General features: G+C 35.7%; 1 protein-coding gene and 1 long non-coding RNA gene across 7 annotated transcripts; one reads left to right on the top strand and one right to left on the bottom strand.

Moving 5' to 3' along the window:
• Positions 1-1777: 1777 nt before the first annotated feature.
• On the bottom strand, positions 1778-10813 carry LOC133714065 (uncharacterized). Of its 6 annotated transcripts, XR_009848419.1 has the most exons (14): positions 10586-10802; positions 10012-10149; positions 9627-9679; positions 9436-9505; positions 8078-8128; positions 7144-7296; positions 6516-6564; positions 5846-5915; positions 5668-5739; positions 4971-5038; positions 4749-4894; positions 4300-4337; positions 4057-4146; positions 2782-3913 (listed from the first exon to the last, which is right to left on the bottom strand). It is a non-coding gene; the product is annotated as an uncharacterized LOC133714065 (long non-coding RNA). The 6 variants fall into 6 exon arrangements; XR_009848416.1 differs by adding an exon at positions 1778-1792 and having other exon boundaries at positions 2301-3913; positions 4057-4894; positions 10586-10813; XR_009848421.1 differs by adding an exon at positions 8231-9230 and having other exon boundaries at positions 4057-4894; positions 10586-10810.
• Positions 10814-11745: 932 nt separating this feature from the next.
• On the top strand, positions 11746-15471 carry LOC133713400 (exosome complex component RRP41-like). Its single transcript, XM_062139406.1, has 7 exons — positions 11746-11992; positions 12710-12788; positions 12973-13075; positions 13169-13289; positions 13991-14079; positions 14747-14896; positions 15207-15471. Exons 1-7 carry the CDS (start codon positions 11851-11853, stop codon positions 15294-15296), a joined length of 774 nt encoding a protein of 257 aa, XP_061995390.1. The 5' UTR covers positions 11746-11850; the 3' UTR covers positions 15297-15471.
• The last annotated feature ends 745 nt before the right edge of the window (positions 15472-16216 follow it).

Genomic DNA, 16216 nt, shown 5'->3' on the forward strand with positions numbered 1-16216 from the left:
CAAAATTCAAGTATATATAGAACAATCAATTGTAAATTTCAATAGAAATACAATTGAGAAAAATCAAACTTCGGTTTTTGAATGTGAATTTCAGATTTGTTGCCTTGATACATACGAATTTGGATATCAATCTAGATTTCTTTCTCCCCCCCCCCCCCAGTTTGAATGAGAATTTCCAATTCATCATCTTGATCTTGATCTTGATCTTGATCTTGATCTTGATCTTGATCTTGATCTTGATCTCAATCTAGATCTGTTCTCTCTCTCCATCTCCATCTCTATCTCTCTCTTCGTTCTCTCTCTCCATCTCTATCTCTCTCTCTATCACTTATCTTCCTATATTAATATATTTAGGAACATTTTCATCAGGAAATAGGCCGCACAAGGTTTGGGCCTTGCGCATAGATCAAAAACAGTACCGCAAAGGGGAATAAAACAAAAAAACCTGCTAATAGTAAAAACTGACTAAAATTGTAGATAGTGGTAATTTGCAAAAAAATTAAGGTGGGCCGGAACTCAAATTATACAATTGAAATTCCGAGAAATTAGTGAATCGAATGTGGCATGACACAACCATCTAATAAGTGTTTTCTTTAGAAAACCACCCTCAAATTTTCATCTCAAAAACACCCAATTTGAGGAGGAGTTGGTTTAGATGTCGACAAATCGATCGTATTTTTATGCTTCATTCAAAATTTTAGGTACCAATCAAGAAAATTTGGGAAGTTTGCAGGCTCTTGTAGCTTACATTAGGGGCGCAGCACATGCTGCACAATGAAATGGATGCAACTCATGTAGAGAAGATCAAAGATGCAATCCATTTGATGACGAGTAGTAATAAAACCCACCCACCCAGTCAAGAATTATTTGCAATTGGTCCCATTATTTGGTTTACTGGAACTATTCCTCGTTGCAATATATTAGATTCCAAAACCCAGCACTGAAATCACTTGTAAATTTGAGGTTTGATGAAGACCCACCGCAACCTAATTGTTCAGAGACAGAAAATACAAGAAGGGATTAAATGAGTTGACGAGTCTGTTATTTGCTATTTTAAGAACTACTAGCAAGATCGCCCGCGCGTTGCTGCGGGGTTGACTATTATGAATGAAATGGAGAAAAAGTGCTGATTGAAGTTTGGACTTCATATTGAATCAACTTCTCTATTGAGACTTTCCGGGAAGATCCAAAGGCTTTAGTATTGGACTTCATATTGAATCAACTTTTCTATTGAGATTTTCCGGGAAGATCCAAAGCCTTTAGTATTATAAGCGCAAGTACCCTTCATCGACGAAGGAGAAATTGTTACAACAGCCAACTTAGCATGAAGAATAGTCCAAGAAACTAAGGAGAAATTGTAGAAAATCAATGATACGGCATCAAAATGACTATTAAATCACTGCTAAGTTCAATACATAATTATGTGAATAAACAATATGAAACATAATTATAATATATTTATGAATGAGCATAATTATAATGCAGATCTTATCAAGGTTTCAATTGTTCCTCCTACGATCAATTGTATTAAGGAACTTTTTAATTAAACATAAACAAAGCAAAGTCACTATCTGCTTTCAACTTTCATCAGACTTGGAATCCAAATTCTGAAATTAGACAATTAAATTCAATGACAAAGAGAGAAACACACCAAGATCACCTTTGATCAAATCCTACTTCTTCCTATTTTAAGCAGATCCAGAATACGTTCATTATCTTTCACTCTCTGTCTTCACGCAAAAGAACAACGATGAAATCTCACTTACTTTTGCTAACATATCTGCCATGCAAGCTGCTTTTAAGAATAGAAATGCAAGAAAGGATCTATGAATTCAATTGAAAGTATAAAAAAAATAATATGAAAATAACAACGAAGCAAACAAATCTTGAAATTATACCAGCTAACATTGCAATAAGCTCAAAAACAGTGTGGTCCAACACTCAATTTAATAACCCAACAGACAAACCTTATCATGAATAAACAATTTCAATCACAAACTCTAATACATTACTAAATCGTCTTCCTAACTTTACTTTAACATGCATCCATGTAAACCATTATTTCTCTTCCTAATCTGTCTGAGAATTCATAAAGAGTTTACACCTTTTGACAAAAGTTTAGATTCATCATGTGCACACATAAATCCACTCCAATTGCTATTCAAATTTTCCCATACACTTTTCAGAAATCGTTTTCCTTATTCAATCAATCATATTAGCGAAATTTTTAATTAAGCATAAACATAGCAAACTCACTATCTGAATTCAACTTTCAATCACAAACAGAAAGAGAAACGCACCAAGATCACATCGAACAACTTGCCTTTGTCAGCCTTGATGAAATCCTAGTTCTTCGTCTTCCACTCTTTGTCCTCACGCGACAGAAAGAGAAACAACAAAAATATATCAGCTCATTCGCACCTAATCCAAACCTAAACTATCAAATCTTCAAAACAACACAGAGGTCTTTCCTCTGTTCCTTCTTTCACCCTCCAAGAATACAGCAGAAAGCTCTTTCTTTTCGATTACGATCCAACTGACTCAATCCCAAATCTCACACTTGTGCTGCGAATACCAAAGTTGAAGAAAACCACTTCGATCTGACTCAGTCCCAAATCTCAATGCTGCCAATACCAAAAACTGACGGACAATAGCTTCACATTTATGATGGTGAAATCTACCTACTGTTGTGACTACCCTATAACAGAAATTGCATCCCCACCATCAAAAAGCAAATATCTAATGTGAGGGATTGATGCAAGCAGAACCAAAATCCAAACAGAGCAAGAATCAAAAACCACATGCATTAAGATATCGAATTCAAATTCAGAATTCGTATGAATTCAACCCAGAACTCTAAATTTTCAAACTTTCTCAGAAAGTGATATAAAATTAAGGGAAGACAATGAAAATACAAAACAAAACAATTCACTTGAACATTCAAATTCCCACAAATTTGGTATATTTCAATGAGCAGAGCATTGAACAGTCAAATACCCAGATTCATACTCTTCCAGTCCCCTTGTCCCTCATCTCGTCTCCTCTCTTTTGTTGTGTGTCAAAAAAATCCCAGAAAGTAGAAAATCCACTTGACCAAATCAGCTTCCCTTACCACTGGCAGACAATTTCACCAGAAATTAGAGCCAATTTGATGGTGTTTTTTTTTAGGCGGCCTCGATTAAGCAGCATGCATGGATGATATAACTCCCGGAAGTTGTTGGCTGGGTGAGTGGAGGCGGAGCTCCGGACGATGGCCAAGAGAGAGAGATCGAGCTGGAGGGCTCCTTTCTTTCCTTTTTGTTTTTTTGGTTATACACACATAAAAGAAGAATGGCAAGAATTCTCTATCTTTCCTGAATATCACCTCTCTATCTCTCACTCTCTCTTCTGCAGATTTTCTACTCATCTAATCTGGAATTCAGCTTCGTAGTGGTGTCCGGCACGATTTCAGTTGTTGATTTTTCTTTCATTGTTCTCTCTTCGTGGAGCAAGGAAACAGAGCCACGCGGAAAGCCTCGGAAGCCAATGAAGACGTACACCTGTCGGGGCAATCAGGTAAAAAGGCAAAGAGAATGCAGGGGCAAAACGGGCAGGTCACTGTAGTACTATTCATTGAACAGTACCATTCTCATTTTACTTTTATACGAGCAATAGTTGCCCGCGGCTTGCGCGGGAACTGGTTTAATAGATGATAATGTGATTGATACAAAACTGAGAATTTCAGATCAAACTTGATGTATGTACTTTAATGAAGCTATAAATTGAATACAATGTTCAGTCGGTGTTGGTGTTGCTTGCTGAAGAGCAATGCTGGTCAATAGCTGGTCTCTTAATTTGGTCGATGAATTCTGCCTTAAATTTTCATTCTCGCTCTTTCTATTCACAATCTCCAACTTCAACTTCTCATATCTTTCTGCATGAAAAGAATGATAGAACCGATTTATGATCTATGTATTAGCTTATTTACTGCAAAAATGATAGAAACCTGAATTTTACCATGGAAAACCTTGAGAACATATATTAGCTGTTCATGAATTAATGAGGTTAGCTTATTACCTAAAATGTGAGCAAACCAGATAAGGTTGTCGACAGTTGGCCTTTCAACAGTACGCTTCATTTCCAAGTGTTCTATCAGAAGCTTATTATCTAAAATGTAGGCAAAGCAGATAATAAATAAATATTAGAAGACATCTTACCAGTCAGCTTTCTTATGGAGTTCCTTTGTAGTCACGGAAGAATGCAGAGATCGATAATCAAAATACATGAACTTAAATTTTTTGCACAGGAGGTTGAGTTTACCTTGGTGAAATAACGTTCAGTCTTATCAAGGAGTGGACCTAGGGGAGTTATATCAGATTTGACGCATCAAAATGACGCAGAATCAGAACCCAAAATAAAACTTTAAAGAAACAGGAACCCAAATTTTGTACATAAACTTGGACAGAAAAACGAACTGGGTTTAAATTTGTCATTAAGCTGAAACTTTGCTGCGGGAATTATTGTCGTATGATCATAATAGGACACATTGCTCATAAAGACTAAATCTCCACATTATCTTCAATAAATCTCGTGTAACCAAACATTGAAGATGCTTTTGTTACCCCCAGCAATTAGAAGTAAACCATAAAATCAATCATATATTCAGGTGATCAGATCTGAAAAATTTTAATATTTGAAAGGGATGCTGCTACAGAAGCATCATACAAAAGGAAAGAATGGTATTGAGGCTGTTGAAAAGTAATTAGAACCTCTTAGATGAGTTTATAATTCTGTTCTTTTTGTCAGCATCCACCTTGGCTGCTGCAGCTTCTTTATCTTTAGCTACGGTTTCTCTCTTTATTTTCAGACTCTGCTCCATGGCTTTCATCAATGCATCAACTTTTTTCATCAGCATCTAGAAGAGTCATAATATGCATTAGTACATTTTGAGAGACAGAGACAAATAGTGTATTAAGAGAGTAGCAACATACCTTTGTTTCTGGATGACTGAAAGATGCTTCAACACCAAATCACAGCATCGCTCAATCCAGCTTAGGAACTGATAGTATTAAGCCAGCTATAATTAATATTAACACAATCTATTGCCTTGCATGAGATATTCTGTACTTCCAATTTCCAAGTACTAATTAAAATGCATGCACACCAGAAAACCTTTTAATATGTAAATTGGTATTTTTGGCAAAGTTCTATATGCATGTATCAAATGCTCCATTTCACTTCTGAGGTTTTTCTAAATTTTAAATAGGGATTGACATCATAAGTGCACTTATGATGTCAAAATTTTAAATAGGGTCTAACAGATCCTTAGGCAATCCTTATCAGCATTGACTATAGCACTGTATGCTTGGAGCTTAAATTCTAATTGAACATTGCTCACCATTTGTAAGGTGCCAAATTGATTCAAAATCAGTAAAACCCCCAAAATCAGCATAATTTCTTATACACATCAGTTGGTGACTTCAGGTATAAGCTATTAAGTTTGTAAAATACATAATCAAAGGAAATGAAAAGATTTGTCGACGTCAGCTCAAAATAATCACAGCTTAGTTCCCAATCAATTGCACAAACAAATCGATAGAGGTAATTTCAACTCACATATTTCCTCTGAAATGCTAGAAAACTCGAAATTAAAGTAAACAATTTGAACCCTGGTAGAAGAGAACTCACATCTTTAACCAAGTCATTATCAAACAAATCAACAACTTTCAGCTCCACTTCATAGTTATCATCTTCTTCCTCCTACCACAATATCCATTCATGAACGTAAATTACAAACAGTGTACAGTAGTACAAATTACAGTAAACAAAACTTCGAAAAAAGAAAGAGGAGAAAAAAAAATATTACCTCTTTAAGAGCCTCCTGATTCCAGAACATCTCGTCCTCTTCAATTTCTTCATCTAGTAACTTTGTCGTCCTGAAATTATCGAAAAAGTTAGCTCTTCGCTACATTCAAGCTTGTCCTCAAATAGCCAATTCTCCAAAAGATGCTTCTTGTTTTGATTTACAACCAAACGTGACAATTCCAATGATTCAAAAGTGTTGAGTTTCCCTATAGTAACAAAGTACTGCAACAATGGTGGTGTTTGCCGAGCTTGCACAGGAACACCGTGCAAGAAAATTAGATGAGCAAATTAGTTCTTGCTACAAAGATTGCACATCATATAAATGAAGAACAAAGTTCCAAAACAATTCTTGGAACTGCTGGACAACCTGAGCAAGACAGCCACACAATGTAGTATTAAGTTATCACTAAGTGCACTCGTGAGATGGGACCCCTAGTTTATGCATACTCATTATCAGTTATTTCTACCTTCCTTTCAACAGATTTTAAATTTGCCTTCATCCTAAAACCATATCTTTTCTTTTGAAGAGACCATTGTAAAAAGATGTAGAGAAATGAATTCATGGGAAACACAGATATGCGCCCCATATAGCGCTTATTAAAGAGAACAAACAATTTAACAGAATGAATATTTCTCAATCAATTTAAGATACAAAAAAGCCGATAACACACCTCTGATGGCTCTCTGCATTTTGCGACGCCAACAACTTGTCACCCTTTGCTGCATTACACAAAATAACAAATTAGAACACTGAAAGCAAATCAGTCCCATGAATATATAACCAGCAAGCTACAGCTCAAACTCGTAATTCCTAAACATTAAGTCATAGACTGGGAAACATCATGTCATGTTTTCAGCATCCCAAAGATGCGTATTATGGCATTCAAGTCTTGAACCTTCAAACTTCCACCTAATCCGACTGTAAAATTAATTTGAGTTAGTCATATCCCTATATTCAGTTTCCAGACACACAATTATGTTCTCCTCCCAAGTTTTCTTACACAGTTCCGACAGTTCCAATTGATACCTTCAAAAACCAACAAATAAAAACCAATAAACAAAACAAAAAGACTCCACCTTTACTTCATTTTCAGTAATCAAATTTCAAATGAACCCAACCCAATATATAGTTCATTTTCATGCTTAATACCAGTTGTGCAGTGTGAATATATAGTTCCAAATGATACCAAATCCTATCAACATGCAATGTATATTCGTTCTCTTTGTCCCATTTGGGCCCTTGAAATTAGGCATGCGATCATATGATCGGGTTTTTCAACCAAAAGCAAGTAAAATTACCTCATTCTCATTGCCTTAGACTGAAGCACAAACCAATCCTCATTGTTTGATAAATTGAGACCGGAAAGTTGAGAATCTTAGAGAATCGCAGCAATTGAGAAAATACAGCGAGTGTTATACTCCTAGTTCCCGGTTTCCATTGATAGATGTCATCTGATACAGGATTCATAAGATTGATATAAGTTGAATTCAAATGTAAATTAATACATAGGAAAATACTCCTCAGCTCCATTGTCTACTTCAGCCTATTGTGCACAATTAAACAATAACTCACATAAATAGACTTCAAATATTAGACCAGTTAGAAATATTTGGCTTTTTGTCAATGCCTACCACTTTTCAAATTTCATAGACAAATCTTTGATTATTTTTATACCACTGCTGTATGTCTTTCCCTCAGTATCTTTATCTAAGTCCTTACTAATGCAAGAAAAAGTGAATAGCAATCTTTACTGCTGCTGTTGTTATGAATGTTGACAGTTTGTTACTAAAGTGAGTAGACACTGAACCCGAAACAAACACCAAATTTACACGAAAATAAAGTTTAGATTCAGCTTTAAAAATAATAATGTTCATAAATATCAAAACAATATTTCAAAACAGAAGGAAACACACTTTTTCAACGGTTTCACAACCATTTCCGCTCTCCCGACAAAATGCAATTTAGAACAATGACGTAGGCCAAAAAAAAAAAAGATTTCTTTTATAATTTGTAAACGCCATATCCATGTAAAGGACAGACAATACCATAGCATGAACTCAGGCGCATAATCCAAAAAAAAAAAAAAAAGGGGAAAACTGAATCATCAAATAACAACATATATTTCACACAAACGACAGAACAGGATTAAAAAAAATGAAATAAGTAACAAACACAATCTAGAGATTAAAAACAACATTACAAAAACATAAAAGAGGAAAGAGAAAATGTCACCTGATAGAGAAATGCCAAAAGTGAGACTCAACTTCTATCAACAGTCCGCACCTATAACAGCAGTAAATTAAAAACTTTATATATAGGTAGACAAACCTAATCAAAATCAAATGGAGAAAAATACCGAACAAAGCCATTTAAAAAGGGCACTACCTTCATTTCAAGGACTAATGAATTGCCTATTTCTATACTTTGGTTCAATCAATCAACAAACTTGCTGATAGTTTTCCTGAAGTTTGCTAAATTCAAATCCTCTCAGCACAACAGGAGCATTATTAAGCTCGGAAAGCAAAATAGATATAATTAATATCATGAAATGACTAACAATAGTTTAAAAATCCAAGGGAAACTTTTATATTAACCTCATTATCCAAGCTGATGTTATTAATTAGTTTAGCACATGGAAGTGTTTTTTTTTCTTTTTCTTTTCTTTTGATGACATGGAAGTCTATGGTATATATAAGGGTCATGAATGTATTTCCTTCTCTTGGTCTCAGTATTTAAGTAAAAATAGAGAGTTCTAGTATGTACAGAATGCCATAGATTATTATCTTTGACTTGTTCAACTGAGTGTGTTTATGAACCCATTTTTAATTCAACTGTAATTCTGTATACAACTCTAGAATGTAGAGTGTAGAATAAGGAAAGCAGCACTAAGCAGAATATGGATGAACTGGTGTTTCAAATTCCCACCTACCAAATAGTTCTTTGTGGCAAACTGATACCGTATTCAAATAAATAAGCAAAAACATATAAAAAATTCCAGAGAAATGTTAATCTTCTAAATGTCAATATTTACAGTACATAGGATCAGAGACTTTCCTTTTAATACCAGCAGTATACAGCCTACAGGTTTTTATTCCATGTAATCAACTAACAAATATGAAACAGAAACAATTTGCACTATATAATCCGAAACAGCAGAAAGAAATTGCACTCCCCATTATGTCCACTCACATAAAGAGCTATTGTAGGCAATGACTTCTGTATTCATTGTTACCCCCCAAAAGCAATTAACCATTTCACTTTCTTTTTGTTTTGACAATAAGTGGGGGTTCTAGATAATATATGTCAAACAATACATCTCATTTTAATGATACTCCACCATAATAAGCGGTGTTCAAGCTACTCCATTCCCAGGAATTCCTTCATACTATGCACAAAGAACAATACAATTCAGTCCATATACAATAAGCTTTATGTAAAATTACTATCTCCCACCCAGAAACCTGATCAAAGGCATCTGCAACTACACACACATGCTGAAGATAACAACTTCAGACCTAAATCAAATAACTCTTAGGGAAATTGACCATCTCCAACCACAAAAACCTAATCAAGGGCATCAAAACACTTACCTTGACCAGAAACTTTTTATTACACAAAAGGCACTCCACTCCTAAATTGGTCCAATTGAATACACAGGTGCTGCAAGTAAACCAAAAGCAACAAAAGATCAAGACTTTGAGAATCAGATTTAGAAGTTTGAAGCCTTGAATGATCATATGCGAATTGAGTTAAAAATAAAAAATAAAAATAAAAAACTCACCTTTCAAAGCTACTGACTGAATATACCAAGAATATCCCTTCTTCATCTCTACACTGGAAATCATCATAAAAGAAAAGGGACTTCAATATGCCAATTAAGGTACCCAACATTATACATGTCAATTATGTGCTTTCAACTACCCATTTTAAAAAGAAGTAATAGTCTAAAACATAAGAAGGAGTATGGTTAAACGTCTCAGTTACTCTGTATACAAACATACATATATGTGCATACCCAGAAGAAATTTAGTTTATTTGCTCAAAGAAAGAAGATTATTTTCATTTACATCCTAATATACAAAATACACAAAATTTAGAGACACAAAACTCAATCAAATTAAACCACAATTTTAGACAACTGAAAGAAACCGAAATCAAACACACACCTCTTCTCCTGCTGAAAGCTCTCCCCCAAACTCGATCAAAATTTTAGCATCCACCTCTCCAGAAACAAACTCAAACCTTCCCCCGGAAGTCCACCACAATCTTGGATCTCTCCTCTTTCTCTTTCCCACCCCAGCGACCTACGATGACATCAAATCAAAAATTCAAAATCCGAAATTTTATATCAAATCTCGCAGATAAGCTTTGAAAACCAAACCTCTCCTATTCGTTTTCAGCTCCATTAATAAGTCACGATTTGACCATATTTGATATATCTGTACTGAAGTGGGTAAAAAAAAAAAAAAAAACTGCTCCAATTTGGTGGTGAGCTCATCATGCAACCTTGAATCTCCATGGAATTAATTGATAGTCATCAAAACAATGAAAACGACCAAACTCTATGAAATCATTCACAACTAATCTAAAGCCAAAACCATACAAATCAAATCACCAAATAACAAATCGAACCATCGTCCACTTAATTCAAAATATCCAAAAACAACTACCGTCCTCAAAAACATCCAACAAAAGAAGAAAAAACCCACAAAAAAAAAAAAAAAAAAATCAAACAAATACCTTCCGGCCGGTCTATTCTCGGCGAGATCTTCTCCTCTTTTCTATTCTTCTTTTCCGTCTTTTCTCTTCTTTTGCTTTTTTTGATCTTGATCTAAGTGGCTGAGTTTCAAACCCGACGGTTATCGGCGAGATCTTCCCCTCTCTTCGATTCTTCTTTTCCTTCTTTTCTCTTCTTTTGCTTTTTTTTTTTTTCTTGATCTGAGTGGCTGAATTCCAAACCCGACAACGATCGCTATCCAACACCGAAGACATGAGGCAAGGGTAGAATAGTAAGGGAACTATTCATTGCGTGCAATAACCAACAGCACGGAGGGCACAATCGCCAGTCCACTATTCATTCATTTTGTCTTTTGTGAAATCTACAGCAACAGTGTAGTTTAGCTTTCGTATATTGTAAATATGTATAATTACTTAATAATTAACCGGGTTTCTGTGTGTGTTTGGCGTTGGAATTGAAATTGAGTGGAATGGTGGTTCGTGATTCAAACTTGTTGTTTCATTCGGCCACTTGGTTGTTTCTTCATAATCAATTGGCATTCTTTTATTGCTTCATATTCCTTCCTAAGATCTATTGTAAGGTTTTCATTCTATGGTTAATCTCCTAAGGCGGAAGAAAATTGAATATGCAAATATTCAAGAGGAAGAAGGAACGATGGCTGAGAAGGAAAATGAGAAAGTAAAAGAAGTAAAAAGATACATAACGGAGATTAGATGGAGGTATGACGTTGATCTGTTTTTAAAAAATTTACGTACTTTTTTTATTACTTTTAAAAGTTAGGTATCATTTTATTTAATATATAAACATTTGGACTCGTTGCGGAGAAGAAGAAGAAGAAAAACAAAAAAAGACACCAAAGTATTGTGCAAATAGAGAGAGCTTCCGGTCTTTGCCTCTGTTTGCCAATGAGAGTTGGTTCAGTTGGCAAGGGCGGACTTGAGGTGTAAACCCACACAAATTCGATCCCCGCTATCAACAATCTCTCATTTGGTGGGCAATCTAGAAAATGTCCTGCATAATTCCATACCAATGGGCTGAGCTGGGACACTGGCCAGTTTCGTAAGTCCTATTGAGTTGAGCTCGTAGGTTTGTCATAACTCTGGTAGTGTAGGGAAACCTCCCTCTTACCTCAACTTTTCTTATTCAAAAAAAAAAAAAAAGACACCAAAGTATTGTGCAAATAGAGAGAGCTTCCGGTCTTTGCCTCTGTTGAGTCTAAACCTCTCTTTACCACCTTCGCCTCTCTGAAATTCCAAAGCGAGCCCGAATGGCCGGACAACCTGGAGGAGCTCCGAGTACTTACTCGCCGTCCCCCACGACCCGGAAAACCAAGTCACTCATCTTCCGAAACGACGACGTCGATTGGGTCCGAACCGATGGCCGTGAATTCCACCAATGCAGACCTGCATGTAAGCCCCTTCTCTGTTCCACCCAAAGTTCCTTCCTTTATTCTGTCAGTCTTCAATTCTCTTGCTTTTCGTTTTGTTTTGATTTGATGCTACTTATAACTCTTTTCCGTGTCGAATGTGGGACTTATTGAATTGGTTTCAGCTCACCAATTGTGAAATTGAAACTGTTTTGGACGCAAAGAACTGAGCTTGCAGTTTTAGTTTAAAGCTTTCTTATTACTAGGCTATATTTGCTGTTGAATGTCGATTTGCTTCACCATTATAGGGGTTTGAAGTTTTTGTATGTGTTTAGATGATTGGTGGTATGTGGGGGAGACGTGTTTTACTAATCCCGGAAGAAATGTATGCTTGAAGCTCTTATGAATATGAAGTTTTGGTTGATAATGTGGGCTAGGGAGAGAGAAATAGCACGCATTTTCGGTTGATAATGGTGATCAACCTTCCTTGATAGACTTCCAATGCATATTTATAAGCTGTCGATGTTTGAAATAGCCAAAAATTGTGGTCATGGACCTTGTTGATGTTGCCTTGTTCCTTCTAATTAGAGTTTCTATCTAAAACTAATAAGATGGTAGATGTTCAGAAAGTGATGCTCTTATAAAACTCACGGGGCTCGTACAAATTTTGTTATTGTTCATAAGTTTTTTTACTGAAAAGTGTGCTGAAATCTTGCATTATTACATGCATAAAGAAACTCAAGCTTGTGGTAACTTACAGTTTTCAAGACTGGTGCTGTAAACGCTGCTGCAGGATCTGCATATGCAGAATTTGGAAATACCAAGGTCATTGTTTCTGTGTGAGTATAGCTCTTTGAAATCCAAACTTTCACTGACTTCATGATCCATAAACATATAGACTTATTTGATTTTTCAGACAGTTTCTTTCCATTTATTTTTTACTTATTATTGTTTAGCATTGATCCAAGATGCAAATAGATATGTGAAACATGTTTTCAATCTTACTTTTCTTGATATGTTTAGATTTGGTCCAAGAGAGAGTAAAAAGGCAATGATGTACAGTGATATAGGGCGGTTGAATTGCAATGTCAGCTATACAACATTTGCCACTCCAGCTCGTGGACAGGTATATGAGTGTAAATGCATTTTCCCATCTTCTTTTCTTAGTGTTGTTGGTCAGTGAAATTATTATGACCATGTTGAGACTCATTTCTCTTAGGGGTCAGACCACAAAGAGTTTTCTTCAATGCTTCATAAAGCTTTGGAGGGTGCAATAATATTGGAAACTTTCCCCAAGACTACTGTGGATGTTTTTGCATTGGTATTGGAATCTGGGGGCAGTAAGTTTTCAATTCCGTTTGTAGAACTTAAACCTGTTTTATTTCAACTATTGCAAGTTTTGGTTACCAAGAAAAGACAATCATGAAGAAAAGAATGTAAAGCCCAGAGAAAAGAATTTAGATTGGTTCATATAAGAATATTCTCCTCCTATGTACATATAAATGTTTTTGTTCATGTATTGGTGCTTCCAGATTATTCCTTAACCGCTTTTGTGAAACCTTTGGCTTTGATTTTCTCCAATATACAAGATCGCTGCCACTGGCTAGATACTTGTATACAGAGGTGCTGCATTTGTCCCCTAAATTATGATATGTACTGATACTGTCTTGGTATTCCTTAGACTCAACTTTGGCGTCCTTAGAAAATCGTCTTGGGTTTTCAGTTGGACAATTGTGTCGTATATGTGGAAATGTCAGTGGCACTTCAAGAGTTCCGCAGCTTTCTTTTGTTACATGGAGTGCAATAATGTAATCAGATAGAAAAAGACGTATAATGTTCATAAGCAATTCTACTGAAGAGAGAAGTCTTTTAAGAATAGAACGGAGATATGTCAACAATTTAATGTTAGCATTAGCAGTGCATATCAGTCATTGATTCTGTTGTTAGTTGTGTCATAAACAACCTAAAATGATTCAAGTTGAGTGCAAGGCAGTAATATTTCTATTTTGCTTGCTAATGAACTATTTCCTTTCGGTTGCAGGTGATCTTCCTGTAGTAATATCATGTGCTAGTCTTGCCCTAGCAGATGCAGGGATAATGATGTATGACCTTGTCGCCTCAGTCTCTGTGGTATTCATCTTGCCCAGTCTTTTTTACTTTCTCTTGACATTAAGCATAGAACAAAGATTTGGCTTGTTATTTAGTTTGCAAACATGATGTTTGTTCATGCATAACCTGGAAGGAATGCACCTATAGAGAATTGAAACTTGAGCACATTGCACATGAAAGAATGAAAATTGTGATTTCTGATCATCGTATTGTATTTGTTCTGTTCCTTTGGCATGTCAACTACATATCAAGTTTACTAGTAAGTTGCCTCCCTTAACTTATAAACTATACCTTTTGGAGAAACCATATACATTAATACTGTACTAGGAATAATGTCACGCTTTCTTGTAAGATCTTTCTTCTGTTTAGTACCACATGGTCTGAACTCACTCTCTTACACTCCTTACCTATAAGGGAAATATTGAGCTACTCAAATATCTATAGCATGTGGGCAGTTACTTATACATTTTGTGATATAAGCTGCTAATGCATTTATAGAAGTTCTTAGAAAATAAATAAATCAAATTTATATAAGTACAATAGCATATGCCTTCCTTAGATCTACGGTGGAATTTGCGTGCTGTTATAATAATGCCTTCCCATATCAGTCACTTTTATGCAGGTTTGATTCTTTTGTTGATTTTTTTTCTTTGTTTTTTAACATGTGATTTCTGTTTGTGGTGCCTAGTCTTGTCTTGGAAAGAACCTAGTCATTGATCCTGTTTTGGAGGAAGAAAGTTACCAAGATGGAAGCTTAATGCTTGCTTGCATGCCTTCTCGCTATGAAGTCACTCAGCTAACTATAACGGGGGAATGGTCAACCCCAAAAATTAATGAGGTATGCAGTCAGCTGATTTATTCCTTGTTCTATTATATGCTGTTCTTACTTATCTTACCATTCAGAGGGGGAGAATGCAATGCATGAAAGTCATCTTTGAGTTGTGCTGTGGGTTATGATTCCAAGATTGTATTTGTAGTTGATGTAACACTTTAATTCGAAGTCAATTAGGTTGATATGCTTGTCAAAGTTGCATGCTTGGTATATGCTAAAGTCCCACTGGAAGTTTATTTGATGGTGGCAAGTTTATCATATGATCTGAGAAAGTTGGATGTGGGCTCACAATACCAAAATGGTTTCCAATAAGCAGGGAATGCAGATATGCCTCGACGCCAGCGCAAAGCTTGCAACAATCATGAGGGAATGCTTAAAAGGACCTGATTCTGCTTTGGAAGAATAGATTTTGACTAATTATACATGAGAAAGCGTTAGGTCTTGATTACTGTACTTTTTTTCCTTTCCCTTTAAAATTGAACTTCGAGATATTTGAATTGCTATTTTCTGTTTCTTCCTAATGTTCGGTCAGATGCTTGTATATTATTTGGTCCAATTTTGAATACAGATTTTACCTCCAAGCTGTCACTTTCCTTCGTGGAAATGCATGAGCCAAAACTTAAAGCTCCTGTACAACTGCATCAGCTTCAGATTCTTCTGAGAAGTTATAGAGGCTTTAATAAACAGCTGAACATCTAGTAATTCTATATTTGGAATACTTTTCATCACTGCAAACGTCTAGCTTCCTCCCAATCTCCCATTATTGATCTGCCCTCATCCCCAATAAGCTCCAGACCCTTTGGACGCTTCCATCAATGCACACTTGAACAGTTCGAGAAGCAACGAGCCTTGATGACCCATAAAGCATTGGGATTCTTGATAACCTCTGAAGGCTTTGCTTCAATGACCTCCTAATTTCTCTCATCTCTGCTTTTGAATTTTGGTCCTATTCATTTCTTCATATGTACATGACTTATGATTCACTGATACAATCATTTTTATATCAACGCAACTCACAAATTAAATCGCTTGAGATATGTATCAAATGGTGTCTATGGCACGGCACTCCTCAGTTCTACAATAGGCAAGTCTTTGTAAATCCTATCAATTTTATTGGGTAACATTTCAAATACAGCTACAAAAACCCACAACACAAGAGAATGCTAGAAAGATTTTCAGAACTCAATATACACTCTACTCCCATAGCAACATTTCGCTTTCAGTTCATCCAATAGATTACACCAAGGACATCTAACTACTATCTCAAAACAGTGCACTAATATGACACCTCATGCAATGCATGGTCATGATAATGAGTGCCATGCT

The sequence above is a fragment of the Rosa rugosa genome, chromosome 6 (genome assembly GCF_958449725.1).
Source record: "Rosa rugosa chromosome 6, drRosRugo1.1, whole genome shotgun sequence".
NCBI classification, from domain to species: Eukaryota; Viridiplantae; Streptophyta; class Magnoliopsida; order Rosales; family Rosaceae; genus Rosa; species Rosa rugosa.

Bases quoted from the DNA above. Each gene is read 5' to 3' on its own strand.
- LOC133713400 (XM_062139406.1), top strand. From the start codon at position 11,851: ATGGCCGGACAACCTGGAGGAGCTCCGAGTACTTACTCGCCGTCCCCC. The intron at 12,789-12,972 runs GTGAGTATAGCT...TGATATGTTTAG, and splicing joins ACCAAGGTCATTGTTTCTGT to ATTTGGTCCAAGAGAGAGTA. The intron at 13,290-13,990 runs GTAAGTTTTCAA...TTTCGGTTGCAG, and splicing joins GGTATTGGAATCTGGGGGCA to GTGATCTTCCTGTAGTAATA.